The 18,394-nt window shown below is 36.7% G+C and overlaps 1 protein-coding gene across 2 annotated transcripts in view; it reads right to left on the bottom strand.

Moving 5' to 3' along the window:
* TARS1 (threonyl-tRNA synthetase 1) overlaps positions 1 to 18,394 on the bottom strand; it is a 137,398-nt gene that overhangs the window by 98,829 nt on the left and 20,175 nt on the right. For both annotated transcript variants that reach the window (XM_053701184.1, XM_053701183.1), the window contains exons 3-9: positions 14,892 to 15,082; positions 12,342 to 12,465; positions 11,357 to 11,478; positions 6,757 to 6,874; positions 2,246 to 2,310; positions 813 to 891; positions 104 to 250 (exon numbers count right to left, since the gene is read on the bottom strand). In XM_053701184.1, the coding sequence (XP_053557159.1) occupies positions 104 to 250; positions 813 to 891; positions 2,246 to 2,310; positions 6,757 to 6,874; positions 11,357 to 11,478; positions 12,342 to 12,465; positions 14,892 to 15,082 (846 nt within the window). The remainder of the gene's footprint in view (positions 1 to 103; positions 251 to 812; positions 892 to 2,245; positions 2,311 to 6,756; positions 6,875 to 11,356; positions 11,479 to 12,341; positions 12,466 to 14,891; positions 15,083 to 18,394) is intronic.

The raw sequence follows: 18,394 nt of genomic DNA, 5'->3' as shown, positions 1-18,394 counted from the left end.
CTGCAGTTGCCCCATGGGCATCAGGTATAGTGCTGTTCTCCATTAGTGACTTTGTAACAAAACTATTTGTGGATGAAAATAAATTAACAATGGTTGTGCTTACTCTTCCAATCTTTCTGTGATCTCTGTTTTTGGCCTCTTCTTGGAATTTTTCCCACTCTTTTAGCATTTTTGCATCAGGAAAAGAGATTCCATAAACTCTCTGTAAGGTTTCCATATCAGCTTTGCCTTCCCAATAAGTGGAAGAATTCTACAAAATACAAGTTTAGATCATTATGCAAATCTATTACGTTAAAAAAAAATAGGAGTGATTAAATAAAATTATATAAAGGATACTGTGGGTGTGTAATATATATATATAGGGGTGTGTCAGTGCCCATGGTATGGGTAACTTGCACATCTGTGAAAGCACCATTAATGCAGAAATATATGTATACTTTTTGGAGCAACATATGATGCCATCCAGACAGTCTTTTCCAGGGACATCCCTGCATTTTCCAGCAGGACAACACCAAACCACATTCTGCCGGATTACAAGCGCATGGTTGCGTAAGCAGAGAATGCGGGTACTAGCATGGCCATCTGCAGTCCTGACCCGTCTCCGATTGAGAATGTTTGGCGCATTATGAAGCGCAAAATAAAGGCAAAAAAGGCCCCGTACAGTTGCGTGGCTGAAGACATGCATAATGGATGAATGGGGGAAAATTCTGCTTGCCTTTAGTGCAAAAACGTTTAATAGTGTTATTAAAAGAAAAGGTTATGTTACATAGTGGTAAACAGTTGACTGTCCCAACAAAAAACAAACAGCTTACCTTGTGAATTTTGAAAGCCTTAATCTTGCCAGTGTGACGTACATGAGGTCCTCTACACAAATCAATCAAGGGGCCACATCTAAAAATGTTGCAAAGTCAGTGAGTCATGATTTGTAAGCATTTAATGCAATCTTAGTGTGAGGTCTGTATTCAGCTGTTTACGGTTTTATAAAGAAAAATATATTATTAATAAAACAGAAAGGTTTGAGCAAAGAATCCCTGATAATAAAACACACAGTCTTGTGTTGACCTCTAGATTATTTTAGTATATAGTTAATATAACAAACAAATTCTATACATGCAAAAATACAATAGCCCGCGAAGCACAGGAGTGAATTCAATGTGAATTTGCAATCGGGTGAGGTTAAAAAGAATTTAAACATTAGACATTTTTTTTTCTAAATACCAAAAAGTGAATCACTACTAACTAGTACTTTGTTTCTGTATAATATTATTGTTATATAAATCACCTGCCTGAGAAATTCAGCAATACAATGTATTGAAATCAAAGAAACAACTTTGGAAATCACCCCAGAAAATCCTTTAACTTTTTCAAAGAAACATTTTTTGGGAGCAAAGTGAAGAGCCGCTCTTACAAACTGATTGTGACACAAAACAACTAAATAAACTTATAAAACTGCTTTCTGCACCGCTCTATTTTTTTTTTTTAACAATCTTCAAACTCTAACAGGTGAGTTTAAGGGACAGCACAGTCAAAAGTACACTTTTATGATTCAGCTAGAGCTTTTAAATAACTTTCCAATTTACTTCTGCAATCAAATTTGCATTGTTCTCTTGGACTCCTTTGTTGAAAAGCAAACCTGGGTAGGTTCAGGAGCAGCAGTGCACTGCAGCTCGAGCCTATTCTTCAACAAAGAATACCAAAATAACAAAGCAAAATGTGATAACATAAGTAAACTGGAAAGCTGTTTAAATGGGCATGCTCTATCTGAATCATGTAAGTTGACCTTACTGCCCTTTAACGACTAAGTCACTGTTCAACCCAAAGGAGGAAATTAGGGGAACATGCAGAACAAAAGATGAAAATTAGTTTCAATACACAATATTCTGTGTCTAAAAATAATAAAATGTTAGTCCTTTCCATACATTCCTTTAACCATTTAAATGTATTCCATATATTTGTTTAAGTTTATTCACAAAGCAAACAAATATATATTAATTTCCCTACAGAATCCATAAGGAAAACTTTCAGCAGATGTCATGTGACATGTTTGAAGTGGGAAGTGGGCAAGAATTTCTGCAACATGCATGAGGTCAGCCAGAAGGTGTACTGGGATAATTTACTTTCTTTTTAAATGAAATGTAACTTGTAAATGTATATATTGGCCTCTTTGTTTTTAGCTGTGAAAATAGTATACAGTAAAATGTCTATGTTTAGTTCTAAACACAAACACATACTGACTACATCTTACCTGTATACTGTAGTTGTTGGAGTATCTACCTTTTCATTCAAGATGCGACACTTAAACTTGTTATACTAAAAAATAAAGAGATTTAAACATAGACATTGTGGTTTACAACGAATGTTGATGCTACAAAAATATAAAATATTGCAATATCAGAGATTTGTCTTATTTCATAGCTATACAGAGAGTGGCTTTTATCCAGCTCAGACATGTACTTCCGGTAATGGGACAAGGGATTTATTTAGAAAAAAGAACAAAACCCATATTGCTTTCTGCAAACCAGCACACATTCAATTCAAATCGGTAACTTAAAGATAAAAGGATTCAAAAGCAGACTATTCCTTTCATTAATGAAAATTACTGAAATCAAAAGGTAAAAATTTAGAATTTTTGTTTAAAGGGACACAATACTTATATCACAGCATCTCTATACAATATCACAGCATCTCTATGTAAAGGATAATTTTATCTTAAAATTTCCGCAGCTCACCAGAGTAAGTGCTCTGAGAACCGTTATACTTCAGCTGCAAGTTGGAAAAAAAAAAAAAAAGAAAAAAAAAGAAAAAAAAGAAATAGCCAACCTGCATCAGCAGTGCTGAGATCATGATTTGCTGTGATCTCACTGAAATCTTGTGATATTTCATAGTATACTTCCTTAAACTGAATAGGAAAACATGATCGTGCCTGCACATGCCAGATGCACACTCCCTTGCAAGTCCTGGGACTAGCACCTGGATTAGCTGCTTTAAGTCTCTTTACAGGTGGGTTAATACTTAGCCAATTTTTAGGTAAAATATCTTCCTTTTTTACATAGAGATGTTTAGGCGATATTTTCTAGTCAGCTTTTCACAGCTATGCTGCATCACTTTCAAGTACTTTAACATTTGTGTATCATGTCCCTTTAAGTCTCATCATAAAAACAGGTGAAAAAAATAAAAGCTGATATTTTATATTATAGTCAGAGCCTGGTTTATAGTTATGAAAAGTGAAAAAAAAAAAAAACATTTTATACCATCATTGCACGGCATTCGCTTTTATGTGTTCTGCTTTGGGAAATGCCAAGAATAAATAAAAATTAAATGTATTCTCTGTATCCTAAATGAAACATAACAGACACATTGTGTTATGTTATTGCTAACCATGTTTAAAGGGACAGTATACACTAATTTTCATATAACTGCATGTAATAGACACTACTATAAAGAATAAGATGCACAGATACTGATATGAAAATCCAGTATAAAACTGTTTAAAAACTTACTTAGAAGCTTTCAGTTTAGGCTCTGTTGAAAAGGTTACTGGAACACCCACTGCAAGTGGCAAATAAAACACTCCCCCCCTCCCCTTCTTTTGCATATGAAAAGGCCCTTTACACAAACAGGAGCAAGCGGAGTAGGTATCCAACGGTATTTTCCTAAAACTTTGGGGCTTGGTTAGGAGTCTGAAAATCAGAGCAATGTTATTTAAAAATAAGCAAAACTATACATTTAAAAAAACTTTAAAAAAAACTTAATGGGCTATATAAATAGATCATCTACAAAAAATGTATGCAAAGAAAAAAAAATGAGTGTATAATGTCCCTTTAACAAGCACAATACCTGAAGACTTTATGTGGGTGTGAACTTCATGTGCAACAAAAGTGGAAGTCAGACCAGTAGTACAGGATCACTATAACATCATACAGCTGTACGCTGTGTATGAGCGACATGAACGGGTGTAGTCCCAGAGGAAGTGTTTAAAAATATCACCATGATTCGTACACAGAAACTATGCCACAAGGTAAAAAACAGTAATAACTTTTACTAGAAGCATTTTTGTTAATGGAAGTATATTGCAAAAAGGCTTCTATTTCAAAATTAAATGCAGCCGTTTAAAATGCTCTATCCAATCCATTTAAGTTAAATTTTGACTTTACTGTCCCTTTGAAAGGACAAACACATTTTAATTACAAGACTGTTCTGTAATCGTTTAGTAAAATAACATGCCGATCACAAGTGAAATAAATATTTAAATAAATTAACACTTTATCTGCTACAAATATAAGCAAGCTCCTCTCACTACTTTCCTTATTTGGAGGAGCCAATAAAGACTAGTTGCTGAAGTAGACGAGGTTAGCCACTGCCATTTTATTAGCAACACTTGCATTGTTTTGCAGTATGTTATATTATCACCTCTGCTGACACCAGTTAGGGATAAATATGTAGAGGGTTAGGCTTGTGATGTCTGAAACAGTCTTCAAAGTCGAATTAAAGAGACATGAAAGACAAAAATAAATTTCATGATTCAGATAGAGCATACAATTTTTAATCAACTTTCCAATTTACGTCTTATCTAATTTGCTTTGTTGAAAAACATGCCTGGTAGGCTCAGGAGCTGGGAGCCAGCTGCTTATTGGTGGCTGCACATATATACCCCTTATCATTAATTTTCAGAGCTAGCTCTAGGAGTGCACTGCTGCTCCTTTAACAAAGGATAAAAAAGAATGAAGCAAAATTGATAATAGAAGATTATAAAGTATTTTAAAATTGTATATTCTACCTGAATCATGAAAGGAAAAAATGTGGGTTTCATTTCCCTTTAAAAAGGGACACTGAACCCAAATTGTTTCTTTTGTGATTCAGATAGAGCATGCAATTTTAAGCAACTTTCTAATTTACTTCTATTATCAAATTTTCTTCATTCTCTTGGCATGTTTATTTGAAAAGCAAGAATGTAAGTTTAGATGTCGGCCCAGTTTTGGTGAACAACCTAGATTGTCCTTGCTGATTGGACAGCACCAATAAACAAGTGCTGTCTATGGTACTGAACCAAACATTTGCTGGCTCCTTAGCTTAGATGGCTTTGGCGTTGCTTTTTGGTAATTAGAAGGCCGCTAAATGCCACTGCGCACCACAAGTGTATCATGCCCAGCAGTTAAGGGGTTAATTAGGGAGCTTTTAGGGAGCTTGTAGGGTTAATTTTAGCTTTAGTGTAGTGTAGTAGACAACCCCAAGTATTGATCTAGGCACATTTTGGTATATTTCATGCCACCATTTCACCGCCAAATGCGATCAAATTAAAAAAAATTTAAAATTTTTCACAATTTTAGGTTTCTCACTGAAATCATTTACAAACAGCTTGTGCAATTATGGCACAAATGGTTGTAAATGCTTGTCTGGGATCCCCTTTGTTCAGAAATAGCAGACATATATGACTTTGGCGTTGCTTTCTGGTAATTAGAAGGCCACTAAATCCTGTTGCGCCTCACACGTGTATTATGGCTAGCAGTGAAAGGGTTAATTAGGGAGTTTGTAGTGAGCTTGCAGGGTTAATTTTAGCTTTAGTGTAGAGATCAGCCTCCCATCTGACACATCCCACCCCCTGATCCCTCCCAAACAGCTCCCTTCCCTCCCCCACCCCACAATTGTCCCCGCCATCTTAAGTACTGGCAGAAAGTCTGCCAGTACTAAAATAAAAGGGTTTTTAAAAAAAAAATGAAATTTTTTTTTTAGCATATTTACATATGCTACTGTGTAGGATCCCCCCCTTAGCCCCCAACCTCCCTGATCCCCCCCAAAACCGCTCTCTAACCCTCCCCTCTGCCTTATTGGGGGCCATCTTGGGTACTGGCAGCTGTCTGCCAGTACCCAGTTTACAATAAAAAGTGCATTTTTGGGTTTTTTTTTGTTTTTTTCTGTAGTGTAGCTTCCCCCAACCCCCCACCCCCCACAAACAAACCCCCACCACCTTGCTGATTGTTTGGATTTTATTTGTTATTATATTTTTTATATCCCCATTTTCTGCAGTGTAGCGGTTCCCACCCGCTCCCTCCCCGTGCACGCGCCCGCCCCCACCCTCCCGTGCACGCGCGCGCGCGCCCGTGCGCGCCCCCAGCCACCCCCGCCCACGATCCCGCCCCCCTTCAGATCCACATGGCCATCGATGGCCGCCACCCGCCTCCCGGTCTGGCTCCCACCCACCAACGCAGGTAGCCACCGATCTCCGGTGCAGAGAGGGCCACAGAGTGGCTCTCTCTGCACCGGATGACTTAAAAAGGTTATTGCAGGATGCCTCCATATCGAGGCATCACTGCAATAACCGGAAAGCAGCTGGAAGCGAGCAGGATCGCTTCCAGCTGCTTTCCACACTGAGGACGTGCAGGGTACGTTCTCAGGCATTAACTGCCTTTTTTCTGAGGACGTACCCTGCACGTCCTCAGTCGTTAAGGGGTTAAACAACTTTCCAATGTACTTCTATTATAAAATTTTATTATAAAATGTTCTTTGTTCTCTTGGCATTTATTCTTGAAAAGCATACATAGGTAGGCTCAGGATCAGCAATGCACTACTGGGAACTAACTTAGCTGATTGGTGATTGTACATATATGCCTTTTGTCATTGGCTCACACAATATCTAGTATTCAGCTAGGTCCCAGCAGTGCAACAGGTATAACAAGTCCTTGGGAGCACATTAAGAAGGAACCAATTTTACAGGACACTGTCCTTTTAATACCATTTCTCCATCAAGCACAGCTTTACCTTAAACATTTCAAGTAAGGTTTCTTTGCTGACTTCTAATCTCTCAAACTGTTGTTTTTCTTTCATTATTTTCTTACATAGGTTTTCCAAGCTACTGAAGTCATTACTGGACACACCTCTGAGGAAAAACAGACATAACCAGTGATTCAAAAGGGACATAAATCATTTAATTAGAAAACTTTTTCCCCAACCTACTTGCTTCCCAAAAAAAGGCTTCCTTTAAAAATACAACTGTTTTAGCGATAGGTAGACAAGATCTGCACTATATCGGCAGAGTCACAAGATAAAAGTTGCCACTGAAGCAAATATCACATTTTTAAGCAGCACTTCTGGGAAGGGAAAACATTCTGGGATGAAAAATAAAAAAGAAACAGAATATATTCCTGATTACATTTAAACTGAATTAATTTGTTCCTGAAAATAAAAACATTCAGTAAATGTTAGTAATCAGATGAGCATTAATGTTATTGATTTTTATAACACATATGACTTTATGTGAAGTGTAAACAAAGAGAAAAATAAATAAGCTTCAGTGTGTTTTTCTCTTTATAAATGTATTTAAAAATGAAAAAAGAGAAAGTAACATTTTAAATGAAAGCTGCCTTTAAAAAGGATAAACTATATACTAGGGGTGTCAAAAATAATCGTCATTGCGATGCAGCCATTAATGATGCTGCATCGATGCGGTGCAAGGTCAGAATCGATTCAGGGTCAGTGACGTCATCGCACAATGTCACGTGACCCCGCCTCTCCCACTGACTGATGTGAGGGCTAAAGTAATGGCAGACAGAATAAATATTGATTGATTTTATGTTTTTGGAACATCAGCACGCTCAGTGCAGTTGTCTGACAAGCGGACAGCAGCCTCGTGTAACACAGTGAATATTTCCTTGTATTATCGCTTCCCTGTTTACTCACTGTTGCGGTCTCTGCTGCATGTTTCCTCTTTGTCAGACCCCTAGCCCAGCACCAAACGAGCATTTGAGTGTTGCTATTAGATATAGAAAAAGTAAAGTTTTACAAAAGTATCTAATAGCAACACTCAAATGCTCGTTTGGTGCTGGGCTAGGGGTCTGACAAAGAGGAAACATGCAGCAGAGACCGCAACAGTGAGTAAACAGGGAAGCGATAATACAAGGAAATAGTCACTGTGTTACACGAGGCTGCTGTCAGTTGGTCAGACTGCTTCTGCCCTGTCAGATCTCTCCTAGTCTTGAAGCAGGCGACACAGCAGGGAGGGCTTAATTAATCACATTCACCCGGCCAGCACCTTTACCTCTAGGACAACTTATTGAAGCCGTTCAGTAAGTGGTTGGTGCAGCTGTTAATAAAGGTTCCGGTAAGAGGAAATGACATAGCATTCCTTCCCAGCTGCAGATCATTACAGAGCCGTAATAAACATGTTTAGAGAGCCTACATGATTGATTAGGTGACCCTTTATGTCAGTTTAGAGCCCTAATCATTAACGGTGACACTGCACTGCTCACACATACCATGCATTCCTTTCAAAGCTCTCCAATACCCAGAATACTAGTCTCACTGTCTCATATGAGCTTAGGGAGCAAAATAACAGCCCATCTATGATCTAAGTGTAATATGTGACAGGGTATTGTATTGTATTATAGTTGTGCTTTGTATGTGTATATAAATAAATGTATATGTTACATATAAACCTATAGCCTTTTAAAAGTATATCTATTACCTTAAATCTGAATCCATTATTTTTATTTAAAAAAATCTATATCACACATATCCTATGTTAGTTATGTATTTGGGACCTCCTCTGCTAAAAGTCAATCATTTATACACCTTGGTTCATAAACTGCATTATTCCCTGACAAAAGAGGCAAGTCCAGAATTATTATTTAACATGCCAGGACCATAATACATTATATCCTAGAAACATCCCCTTAGCAATCCCCTTTTTTTTAAAGCAGATAAAATAAAGTGAATTCTGACTGCTTGAATTTGTTAATGAAAATCATGGGCAGTAATCGTGATGCATCGTAGAATCGAATCGTATCGAATCGTTACGATGATAATCGTAATCGAATCGAATCGTGAGACAGGTGAAGATGCGCAGCTCTACTATATACAATATACTATGCACATAAATGGTTTATTTTGTGTATGAAGGAGCAACATTTATACATGTAGAAAATATTTGTTTAGCCTGAAAAAAAAGGTTTAAAAAAAGGTTAAGTTTAAGGTTATTGAAACTGATATGACAAGAACATGTTTTATTTATAAGATTTTTTTCTTGTAGGCAACAGTGAATTAGGAAAATATAAAGATATTATATTTATACACATGTGTGTATTATATACAGTATCTCACAAGTGAGTACACCCCTCACATTTTTGTAAATAATTTATTATATCTTTTCATGTGACAACACTGAAGAAATGACACTTTGCTACAATATAAAGTAGTGAGTGTACAGTCTGTATAACTGTGTAAATTTGCTGTCCCCTCAAAATAACTCAACACACAGCCATTAATGTCTAAACCGTTGGCAACAAAAGTGAGTACAACCCTAAGTGGAAATGTCCAAATTTGTCCCAATAAGAAATTTTCCATCCCCGGTGTCATGTGACTGAGTTACAAGGTCTCAGGTGTGAATGGGGAGCAGGTGTGTTAAATTTGGTGTTATCGCTCTCACACTCTCTCATACTGGTCACTGGAAGTTCAACATGGCACCTCATGGATAATAACTGAGGATCTGAAAAAAAAGAATTGTTGCTCTACATAAAGAGGGCCTAGGCTATAAGAAGATTGCCAAGACCCTGAAACTGAGCTGCAGCACGGTGTACAAGACCATACAGCGGTTTCACAGGACAGGCTCCACTCAGAACAGGCCTCGTCATGGTCAACCAAAGAAGTTGAGTGCACATGCTCAGCGTCATATCCAGAAGTTGTCTTTGGGAAATGGACATATGAGCGCTGCCAGCATTGCTGCAGAGGTTAAAGGGGTGGGGGGTCAGCCTGTCAGTGCTCAGACCATACGCCACACACTGCATCAAATTGGTCTGCATGGCTGTCGCCCCGGAAGGAAGCCTCTTCTAAAGAGGATGCACAAGAAAGCCCGAAAACAGTTTGCTGAAGACAAGCAGACTAAGGACATGGATTACTGGAACCATGTCCTGTGGTCCGATGAGACCAAGATAAACTTATTTGGTTCAGATTGTGTCAAGCGTTTGTGGCAGCAACCAGGTGAGGAGTACAAAGACGTGTGTCTTGCCTTCAGTCAAGCATGCTGGTGGGAGTGTCATGGTCTGGGCCTGCACGAGTGCTGCCGGTACTGGGGAGCTACAATTCATTGAGAAAACCATGAAACCATGAATGCCAACAGGTATTGTGACATACTAAAGCAGAGCATGATCCCCTCCCTTCGGAGACTGGGTCACAGGGCAGTATTTCAACATGATAACGACCCCAAACACACCTCCAAGACAACCACTACCTTGTTAAAGAAGATGAGGGTAAAGGTGATGGACTGGCCAAGCATATCTCCAGACCTAAACCCTATTGACCATTTGTGGAGCATCCTCGAAACGGAAGGTGGGGGAGCGCAAGGTCTCTAACATCCCCCAGCTCCGTGATGTCATCATGGAGGAGTGGAAGAGGACTCCAGTGGCAACCTGTGAATCTCTGGTGAACTCCATGCCCAAGAGGGTTAAGGCAATGCTGGAAAATTATGGTGGCCACACAAAATATTGACACTTTGGGCCCAATTTGGACATTTCCACTTAGGAGTGTACTCACTTTTGTTGCAAACGGTTTAGACATTAATTGCCGTTTGCAGAGTTATTTTGAGGGGACAGCAAATTTACGCTGTTATACAGGCTGTACACTCACTACTTTACATTGCAGCAAAGTGTCATTTCTAAAGTGTTGTCAGATGAGAGATATATATAGGTATATTCCAGCACAAAAATCAGTCACTCTCCAGATTTTAAACACCAAATTACTTTAATCCAATAATCGTGACGTTTCTGGGTTTTACCCCCGTTTTCAGACTTGTATAAACAATATACATTCAAGTGTAAACTTATATACCCTATTGGCAGAGTCACATGATAAAAGTTACCACTGAAGCAAAGATCACATTTATATAATAATTCAATGAGATTTGCACTCTCACTTCAGGGTAAATCGCCAGGAACATCAAAATTCAAATGCAAAAAAAGGATCCGCACTCACTGGACTTTCCGCACAAAGGTTTAATGTGTAAAGTGACGTTTCGGGGATCAAAACGTCACTTTAAACATTAAACCTTTGTGGGGGGGGAAAGTAGATAGATAGATAGATAGATAGTGTATAGGGAGAAAGCTTTTAAGCTAATACTCGCCTTATTCAAATTCATTGAGGGACCTCATCCTATTGACAATTCTACTTAAATAATCTTGCTAGAGCTGGGAGCTTTATCTGCATCTCTTATCACACGTTTGTTTGTTTTATATTATTATTAATAAATGCCCCTATTCTAACATTGGAATATAAACATTTTTTTTTCTTCAAAAACACGTGTGCAAGAATCTGCCACAGTACGCAGACTGGGGGTGCACAAGTACAATGAGCCATAAAAGAAACAACATACCCATCTTCAAGATACATGTCATAATAAAATCCACTTTCAATAGGGGGCCCATAGCACAAACAGCCGCCATAAACACGCTCCATAGCTTCACCCATTATATGGGCACTTGAATGCCAGTATACCTGAAATAGAATAAGAGAGCCTGTTCTTAATGTGTATTAAATGGTAAAGGATCTCAAGAACAAATGAAAATCAAAAGGTTTTAAATGAATCATAAGATGGTCATTTACTTCTAATCAATCATCGCATACAATAAACCTAAAGTATTTAATGCAACATTTTTATTATTCATATTTAATGCCAGAAAAAAAGCTTTTAAAATTGGCATCAGAAAACCTTTCAAGACACAATGCAAAACTAACCAACCTCACTGCACTACTACCAGTACTGTTGGAATTAGTCATATGCTGATGTCATACAGACAGCTGCATTACGCCCTCTGTTTAAACCTACAGATGCCGTTATTTCCTAAAGGCAAAAGAAATGTAAATTTTAAATTAACAGAAGTGCCACACGTGATGTAGATGCGGGCAGCAAGGAGGATTGAAATGTTAAAGAATATGAGGTTTCCACTGGCAAAAGCAGCTATTTAAAATACCAAAATAAGGGTAAAGGATATATTGGTAAACAATTTAATACGGGTAAAACTAATTAGGAACACATTAAATAGGATCAAATTTGGCAATATACAGTCTCTTTAAGCTACTACAGATTATATATATATATATATATATATATATATATATATATATATATATATATATATATATATATATATAAAAATAAAGACTTTCCTCATGTCTTACATTTAATTAAATGTTTAGAATCACAATGGAAACTTTATTAAGTATTAATAGCAGCTCCTTTGAGAGCCAAAACATTAAATATCTGACACAGATACATAAATGAAAAAAAAAAAAAAGACTATGACTGTCTGTAATTTATATATAACCATTAAATAATAAGCAAATAAATGCCACTTTACTGCCTGAGCTTCCTCATCATCAAATTTCAGCAGTTCTAATTTACAGTCTTCCTCCAATGGGCGATCCAGGTCCCAAACCACAGCATTCACTTTTGCCACCACGGTGTTATCAGCCAGCCCTTGGCTGTGGGAGAAAAAAAAACACAATAAAATGGCTATGAAATTCTGATTTATGCAAAGTAGCATATTTAAATAAAAAATACAAGAAATTGTCACACACACAAAAGGGATTTGAGAGAGGTTAGATGTCTTCCAGGTGCTACCGCTCAGAGATTTAAATCTTATTGCAAGAATTGTTAAGGTAGTTAGAAAAGAGAGCGAGTTAGATGTTATTGTTCACTTAGGAACAAATGATCTGGCTAGCAATGATGTTGATGTTGTGCAAAAGCAGTTTTTTAAACTAATAAATTGTTTAGATCATGTGGCTGCATCTGTGCCTTTTTGTTTTACTTGTGTATGGACAGGAAGAATGCAGCGTATTATAGAATTTAACTCTTGGTTAGAGAATGGAGCAGGTAGAGAATACATCAAAGACCTGTTTGGCTTGATAGTAGATTGTATAAAAGGGATGGTTTGCATCGGGATAGTAAATGGACAGGAAATATGAGTAAAGAACTTTAAGACTTTATTATTAGCAATTTAAACTAAAGAAGGGGGGGGCAGTGTTAACATACCCACCTGTCCCCCAGAGCATGACAAAACAGTCAACCAAATTTTACATTCTAGTTTATTTAATGATAAAAACCATTAGGTTTAGGAGTAAGACTTTGAATAATGTAAGCAGGGGATGTATTGCAAGAGGATTTGAGAATTCTAGAAATGTTCATGCAATGTGCACAAATGCTTGCAATTAAAGTGCCAGTAAACCTAAAAAAATAATGTTATACAATTCTGCACATAGTGCAGAATTATATAAGAGTGCTAGCTTTATACAACCTAATATATCCGGTAAACTTTTATTTAAAAAAAACAGGGTTTTCCAGACCCGCCCTCTGTGCTCTACTGAGCAGGTCTCCTTTTCCCTCAGAGAAAACCAGAGGGAAAACCAGACCCGCTCAGTAGAGCACAGAGGGCGGGTCTGGAAAACCCTGTTTTTTTAAAAAAGTTCACCGGATATATTAGGTTGTATAAAGCTAGCACTCATATAACGTTATATAATTCTGCACTCTGTGCAGAATTATATAACATTAGTTTTTAGGTTTACTGGCCCTTTAACTAAGTAAAATACCTGAACTTACTGCAATAATGATTCAAGATAAGTTGGATTTAGTAGCTATAACAGAGACATGGTGCAATAACTCTAACAACTGGGAAACAGTCATACCTGAAGTAGGAAAAAAAAGGGGGGGGGGGATTTGCTCTGTACATGAAAGAAAATATTAAAGTAACTGAAATTGTAGAAACCAATGACAATGTAGAAAGTGTTTGGGTAACTATTGAAACAGGTGTTTAGAATAGGGGTAGTATATAGGCCTTCATTACAGGATGAAGCATCAGATCATCTATTAATTGATGAAATAGCCAAAATTACAATGAAGGGCAATGTTATAGTAGTGGGGGACATCAATATGCCTGATGTAGACTGGGAAGTACCTGTTGCCAAATCAACTAGAAGTATATTGTGGAATCTCTTGAGCAACTAGTAAAATAACCAACAAGTAAAGGAACTATACTTGATTTAGTACTTAGTGACATAGTATCTGAAGTGTCTGTGGGTGAGAGGCTCTAGTGATGATCAGTCTGTATGGTTTAATATTTAGGCAAAGGTACTGTGCAACCATAGTAAAACAAGTTTTAGACTTCAGAACAACCGATTCGGAAAACTGTGTACAGTTCTGGAGACCATATCTTCAGAAAGATATAAACTAGAAGCTGTCCAAAAGAGGGCTACTACAATGGTACATTGTCAAAAATATATAAAAAAAATGACCTGAATATGTATAGTTTAGAGGAGAGAAGGGAATGAGGTGAGATGATGGGAAACCTTCAAATATATGAAGGGACTTAATAAAGTAAAAGCTCAAAGCATTTTCCACCAAAAAACAAAATGCCAAAGCAAGGGGTCCCAATCTAAAGATAGAGGGTGGTGGATTCATGGAATAAAACTTCCAATTGAGGTGGTCAATACAAAGACTGTAAAGGAATTAATAAATGCCTGGGACATGCATAAGGCTATTCTAAGAAAAAAAAGTAACATGTAATATGAGTAGACTTGATGGGAATAATAATAATAAAATATATATATATATATACACACACATACACACATATACACACACACACACAATATTTTAGTGATTGGCTCCTACAGAAAAAAGGAATACAGTGGGGTAGAATCTAGAAAAAGTAAAATAAAGCAATTAAATAATGGTGACATTTTGTTTGTATATTAATTTTTAGCAAAACACCACAACCGTTTTGTCAACCCAAAATGTTTATTGTCCCCTTAAAAGAAAAAACAGAATAAATTGATTTTCTCATGTGGTTGACCAATAGAATCAAGTGGTGTTAAATAGATTGGAAAGACCAGAGCAATCAAGTCATTGTTACCTAATTCCAGCAGCGACCTGATAAGGAGTGGTCTTCCAAGACTCCGCGTCTACTTGCTTTCCATCAGGTAATGTTACTTTAATGGTTTTACTTTCCTTCGCAGCTCTTTCTGCCAGTAATGCTTCATGCTCTGCTTTTAATTTATTATAAATTTCAAGCCTCTCATTGATGTACTGAGGCCATGGATTCAACTATGAAGGACAAAAAAGAAAAAAAAATAGATAAATCAGCTCCCTCTCAGGAGACTCTCCTACCCACCTTATAGTTGGCCTCTGTACAAATGGTAGCATTTGATGTAAACGTAAAGGGACATAAAACCTAATTTTTATTTTATTTCATGACTCTTTCCAATTTACTTATATTCTCAAACGTGATTCATTCTCTTAGTATCCTTTGATGAAGTGCAGCTATGAACTACTTGACAAGGCATTCAAGTGTGCCTACCAATCAAAAGCTAGCTCCCAGTAATGCATTGTTACTCCTGAACCTAGCTAGGTATGCTTTTAACACACTCTAAAGCATGAAACAAAATGTTTGTGGATCATGTCCCTTTAAAGTGATTTAATAGTCAACTCTGCGAAAATACTTCTATGCAAAACTGAAGTGTACTCATGCTCATTTCAATGTACTTGTATAAGCAAAATGCTATACACACCCCGTTCACCTGTATTTATCCACCATGCCAAAGAGATTCTGCGCTAGAGTCCCCAAGCCAGAACATGCTGTGATCTGAGATGATATCGCAGAAAACGCAGCATGGTTGCAGAAAGAATGGGACATACAGGAACGGTTAGCAATTTTGCTTTGCAATGCTGCTCCATATCAGGCTGTTCTCTTCAAACAGTGCTGTGCTCTGGCTGCACGTTAAAGTTTTCTTAACACAGTTTAGTCAAAGCAAAGCGCTGTTTGAAGATAAAAGTCAAATATGCGCAGCAGTGCATTGATTGGTGGCTGGCTCTCAACCCTGCCCCCTTGCCTTTCCCAATCTGTAAAGCTGCAACTCCTGTATGTAAGACACTCTTGTGAGCAAAGCACCTTTTTTATTAGTACATTTATACTTATGTGATTGTTAGACTGGCAAAAGGAAACAAAAGTATTCAAAAGACATTTAGAAAAACGTAACATTTATTTCTCTGCAGCTAAATTGCAACGTGATTTTCAACTGCTTCAATATATTATAAGACTTTAAAAATTGCTTTATCCTCCAATTAATCAACACATTGCAATTGAGCTGGCGTTTAACTACCTAATTTTAAATTTAATTTCAAAATGCCCTGCAGATATTTTCCCTAAATAAAATTAAAAAAAAAATCTCATCACAGAAAATGAAAATAAGTTCTGCCTCTGGGGCTACAGTGTATTATTATATCAGCAATGATTAATAGAAGTACATTTAAAAATGCTTCAATACAAAAAAAACAAAAACAAACTTAAATCCCATTAATTTTAAACAAAAAATAAAAGTTTAACAACATTTTAAACTTCCATAAAAATGAATCCACAACTTTTACCAAATAGTCAGCTTATGTTCCATTAGCTCCTAGATTTTAATTATAAGTTGTAGGTGGACAAAGAAATAAAAAAGGAGTTAAAAGGGGCATGAAAACCAAAAGACAAAGAATACAATTTTAAACAACTTTTATTAGCAAATGTGTCTTATTCTCATGATATCCTTTGTTGAATAGCAGCAATGGACTACTAGGAGCAAGCAGAACACATCAGGTAAACCAATGACAAAGAGGCATATATGTGCAGTTAACTTTAAGTAGTGCATTGCTGCTCCTGAGGCTACTTTAGGTATGCTTTTCAACAAAAGGATAAAAAGAATGAAGAAATTAATCAAATTAAATTAGAAAGTTGATTAAAACTTGCCTGTTCTATCTGGATCATGACATTTTATTTGACTTTACTGACCCAGGTGGGCTTCTCTGCTGTTCCTGAGCAGGAAACAGATGGCAATTGCCAGCTTTGTGCATATGCAGCTCCTAAGCATAACTTTAATTACATGCAGCATTTAAATACCTGGTTTGCAATGTGCATTCATTTAAAAATAAAGATGGGCATTTTATTATTATTATAATGGAATGTACCTTTAAAATGGACAGTCTAGTCAAAAAAATAGGGCATATAATTTTAAACAACTTTCTAATTTACTTTTATCATCAACTTTGTTCTCTTTGCATTCTTAGTTGAAAGCTAAACCTAGGAAGACTCATAGGCTAATTTCTTAGCCCTTGAAGGTCGCCTCTTATCTGAATTCATTTTGACAGTTTTTTACAACTAGAGTGGGTTAGTTCATGTGTGTTATATACAATAGATAACATTGTGCTCACGCCCGTGGAGTTACCTAGGAGCCAGCACTTGATTGGCTGAAATGTAAGTCTATCAAAAGAACTGAAATAAGGGGGCAGTTTGCAGAGGCTTAGATACAAGGTAATCACAGAAGTAAAAAGTATATTATTATAAACTGTTAGAGCTGCAACAACTAATCGGCATAATCGATTATGAAAATAGTTGTCAACGAATCTCATAATCGATTAATCGATTAGTTGGTTTGCAATTAGTTGGTCTGTGCACAACACCAGCTGCTTCACTCCAATGAACTCCTGCATATGGTATTGTGTTTTACAGACGTCTACTTTTCACTTTTTCAGGACAGTATACGTTTACAACTACCCCTGACTTATGTGCAACCCAGATATAATAGTCATCATTTGGATTGTTTATATTAAATCTGGTGTTTTGGACCTATGCTTTTCATGATATAGTGCTGAGCTTGTTGTTTACACCTTGCCCCTAGATTGATGGGAGTTATTTAAATTGATGTGCACTATTATCTGTTTGCACAATTATTAGCAGATCGCTTGCTATTGCTGATTATATGTACTGTATAAATAAATGTGTAAGGCTTTGTCCTGTTATTGATATACAGTCCTTAGTGCTTTTGATTTTGTTTTTTATTGTTTTTTTATATTTTTAATAAATTGTGATAATATGTACCAGATTCAACCTTTATAAGTATATATTCGTTATTTTTAGAGCGGACTAGATATTTCCCCTAACCTTATAGCTGGTTATTTACCATTGCATATAGATATTCAAGATATTTTTATGTTAGAATGAAGTCAAGGGTTACTTTATTGAGAAGCCCCTTGCCAAGGTAGAAAACACTTAGCATTGGTGAAGAGCTAACAAAGATAAATATCCCACTTTGGTGAAATTGGCAAAACCCTACTTATACAACTCAACAGCCTTTTCTCTGCTGCAGGAAATATGCTGCAAACAGAGAACCAGCCTTAGCCAGAAGCATGTGGACATGTTGAGATTTTTGCATTTCAATGCAAAGTTTCTAAAAGAGTGAATAACAGAATGTTATTAACAGTGATAGTCTAACTCTTTCTAGTTCTACCTCTTTTCAAACAGTTTGTGGTTTTGTTTTGTTTAAATTATAAAACTGTGCTCTGCTGCTTAAAAATTGAAGAAACCGTTGTGTTAATGTAAAG

Source organism: Bombina bombina, chromosome 2 (assembly GCF_027579735.1).
Source record: "Bombina bombina isolate aBomBom1 chromosome 2, aBomBom1.pri, whole genome shotgun sequence".
Taxonomy (NCBI): domain Eukaryota; kingdom Metazoa; phylum Chordata; class Amphibia; order Anura; family Bombinatoridae; genus Bombina; species Bombina bombina.
Note: the sequence above shows the minus strand (reverse complement) of the source record. Positions and strands in the feature narration are given on the sequence as shown.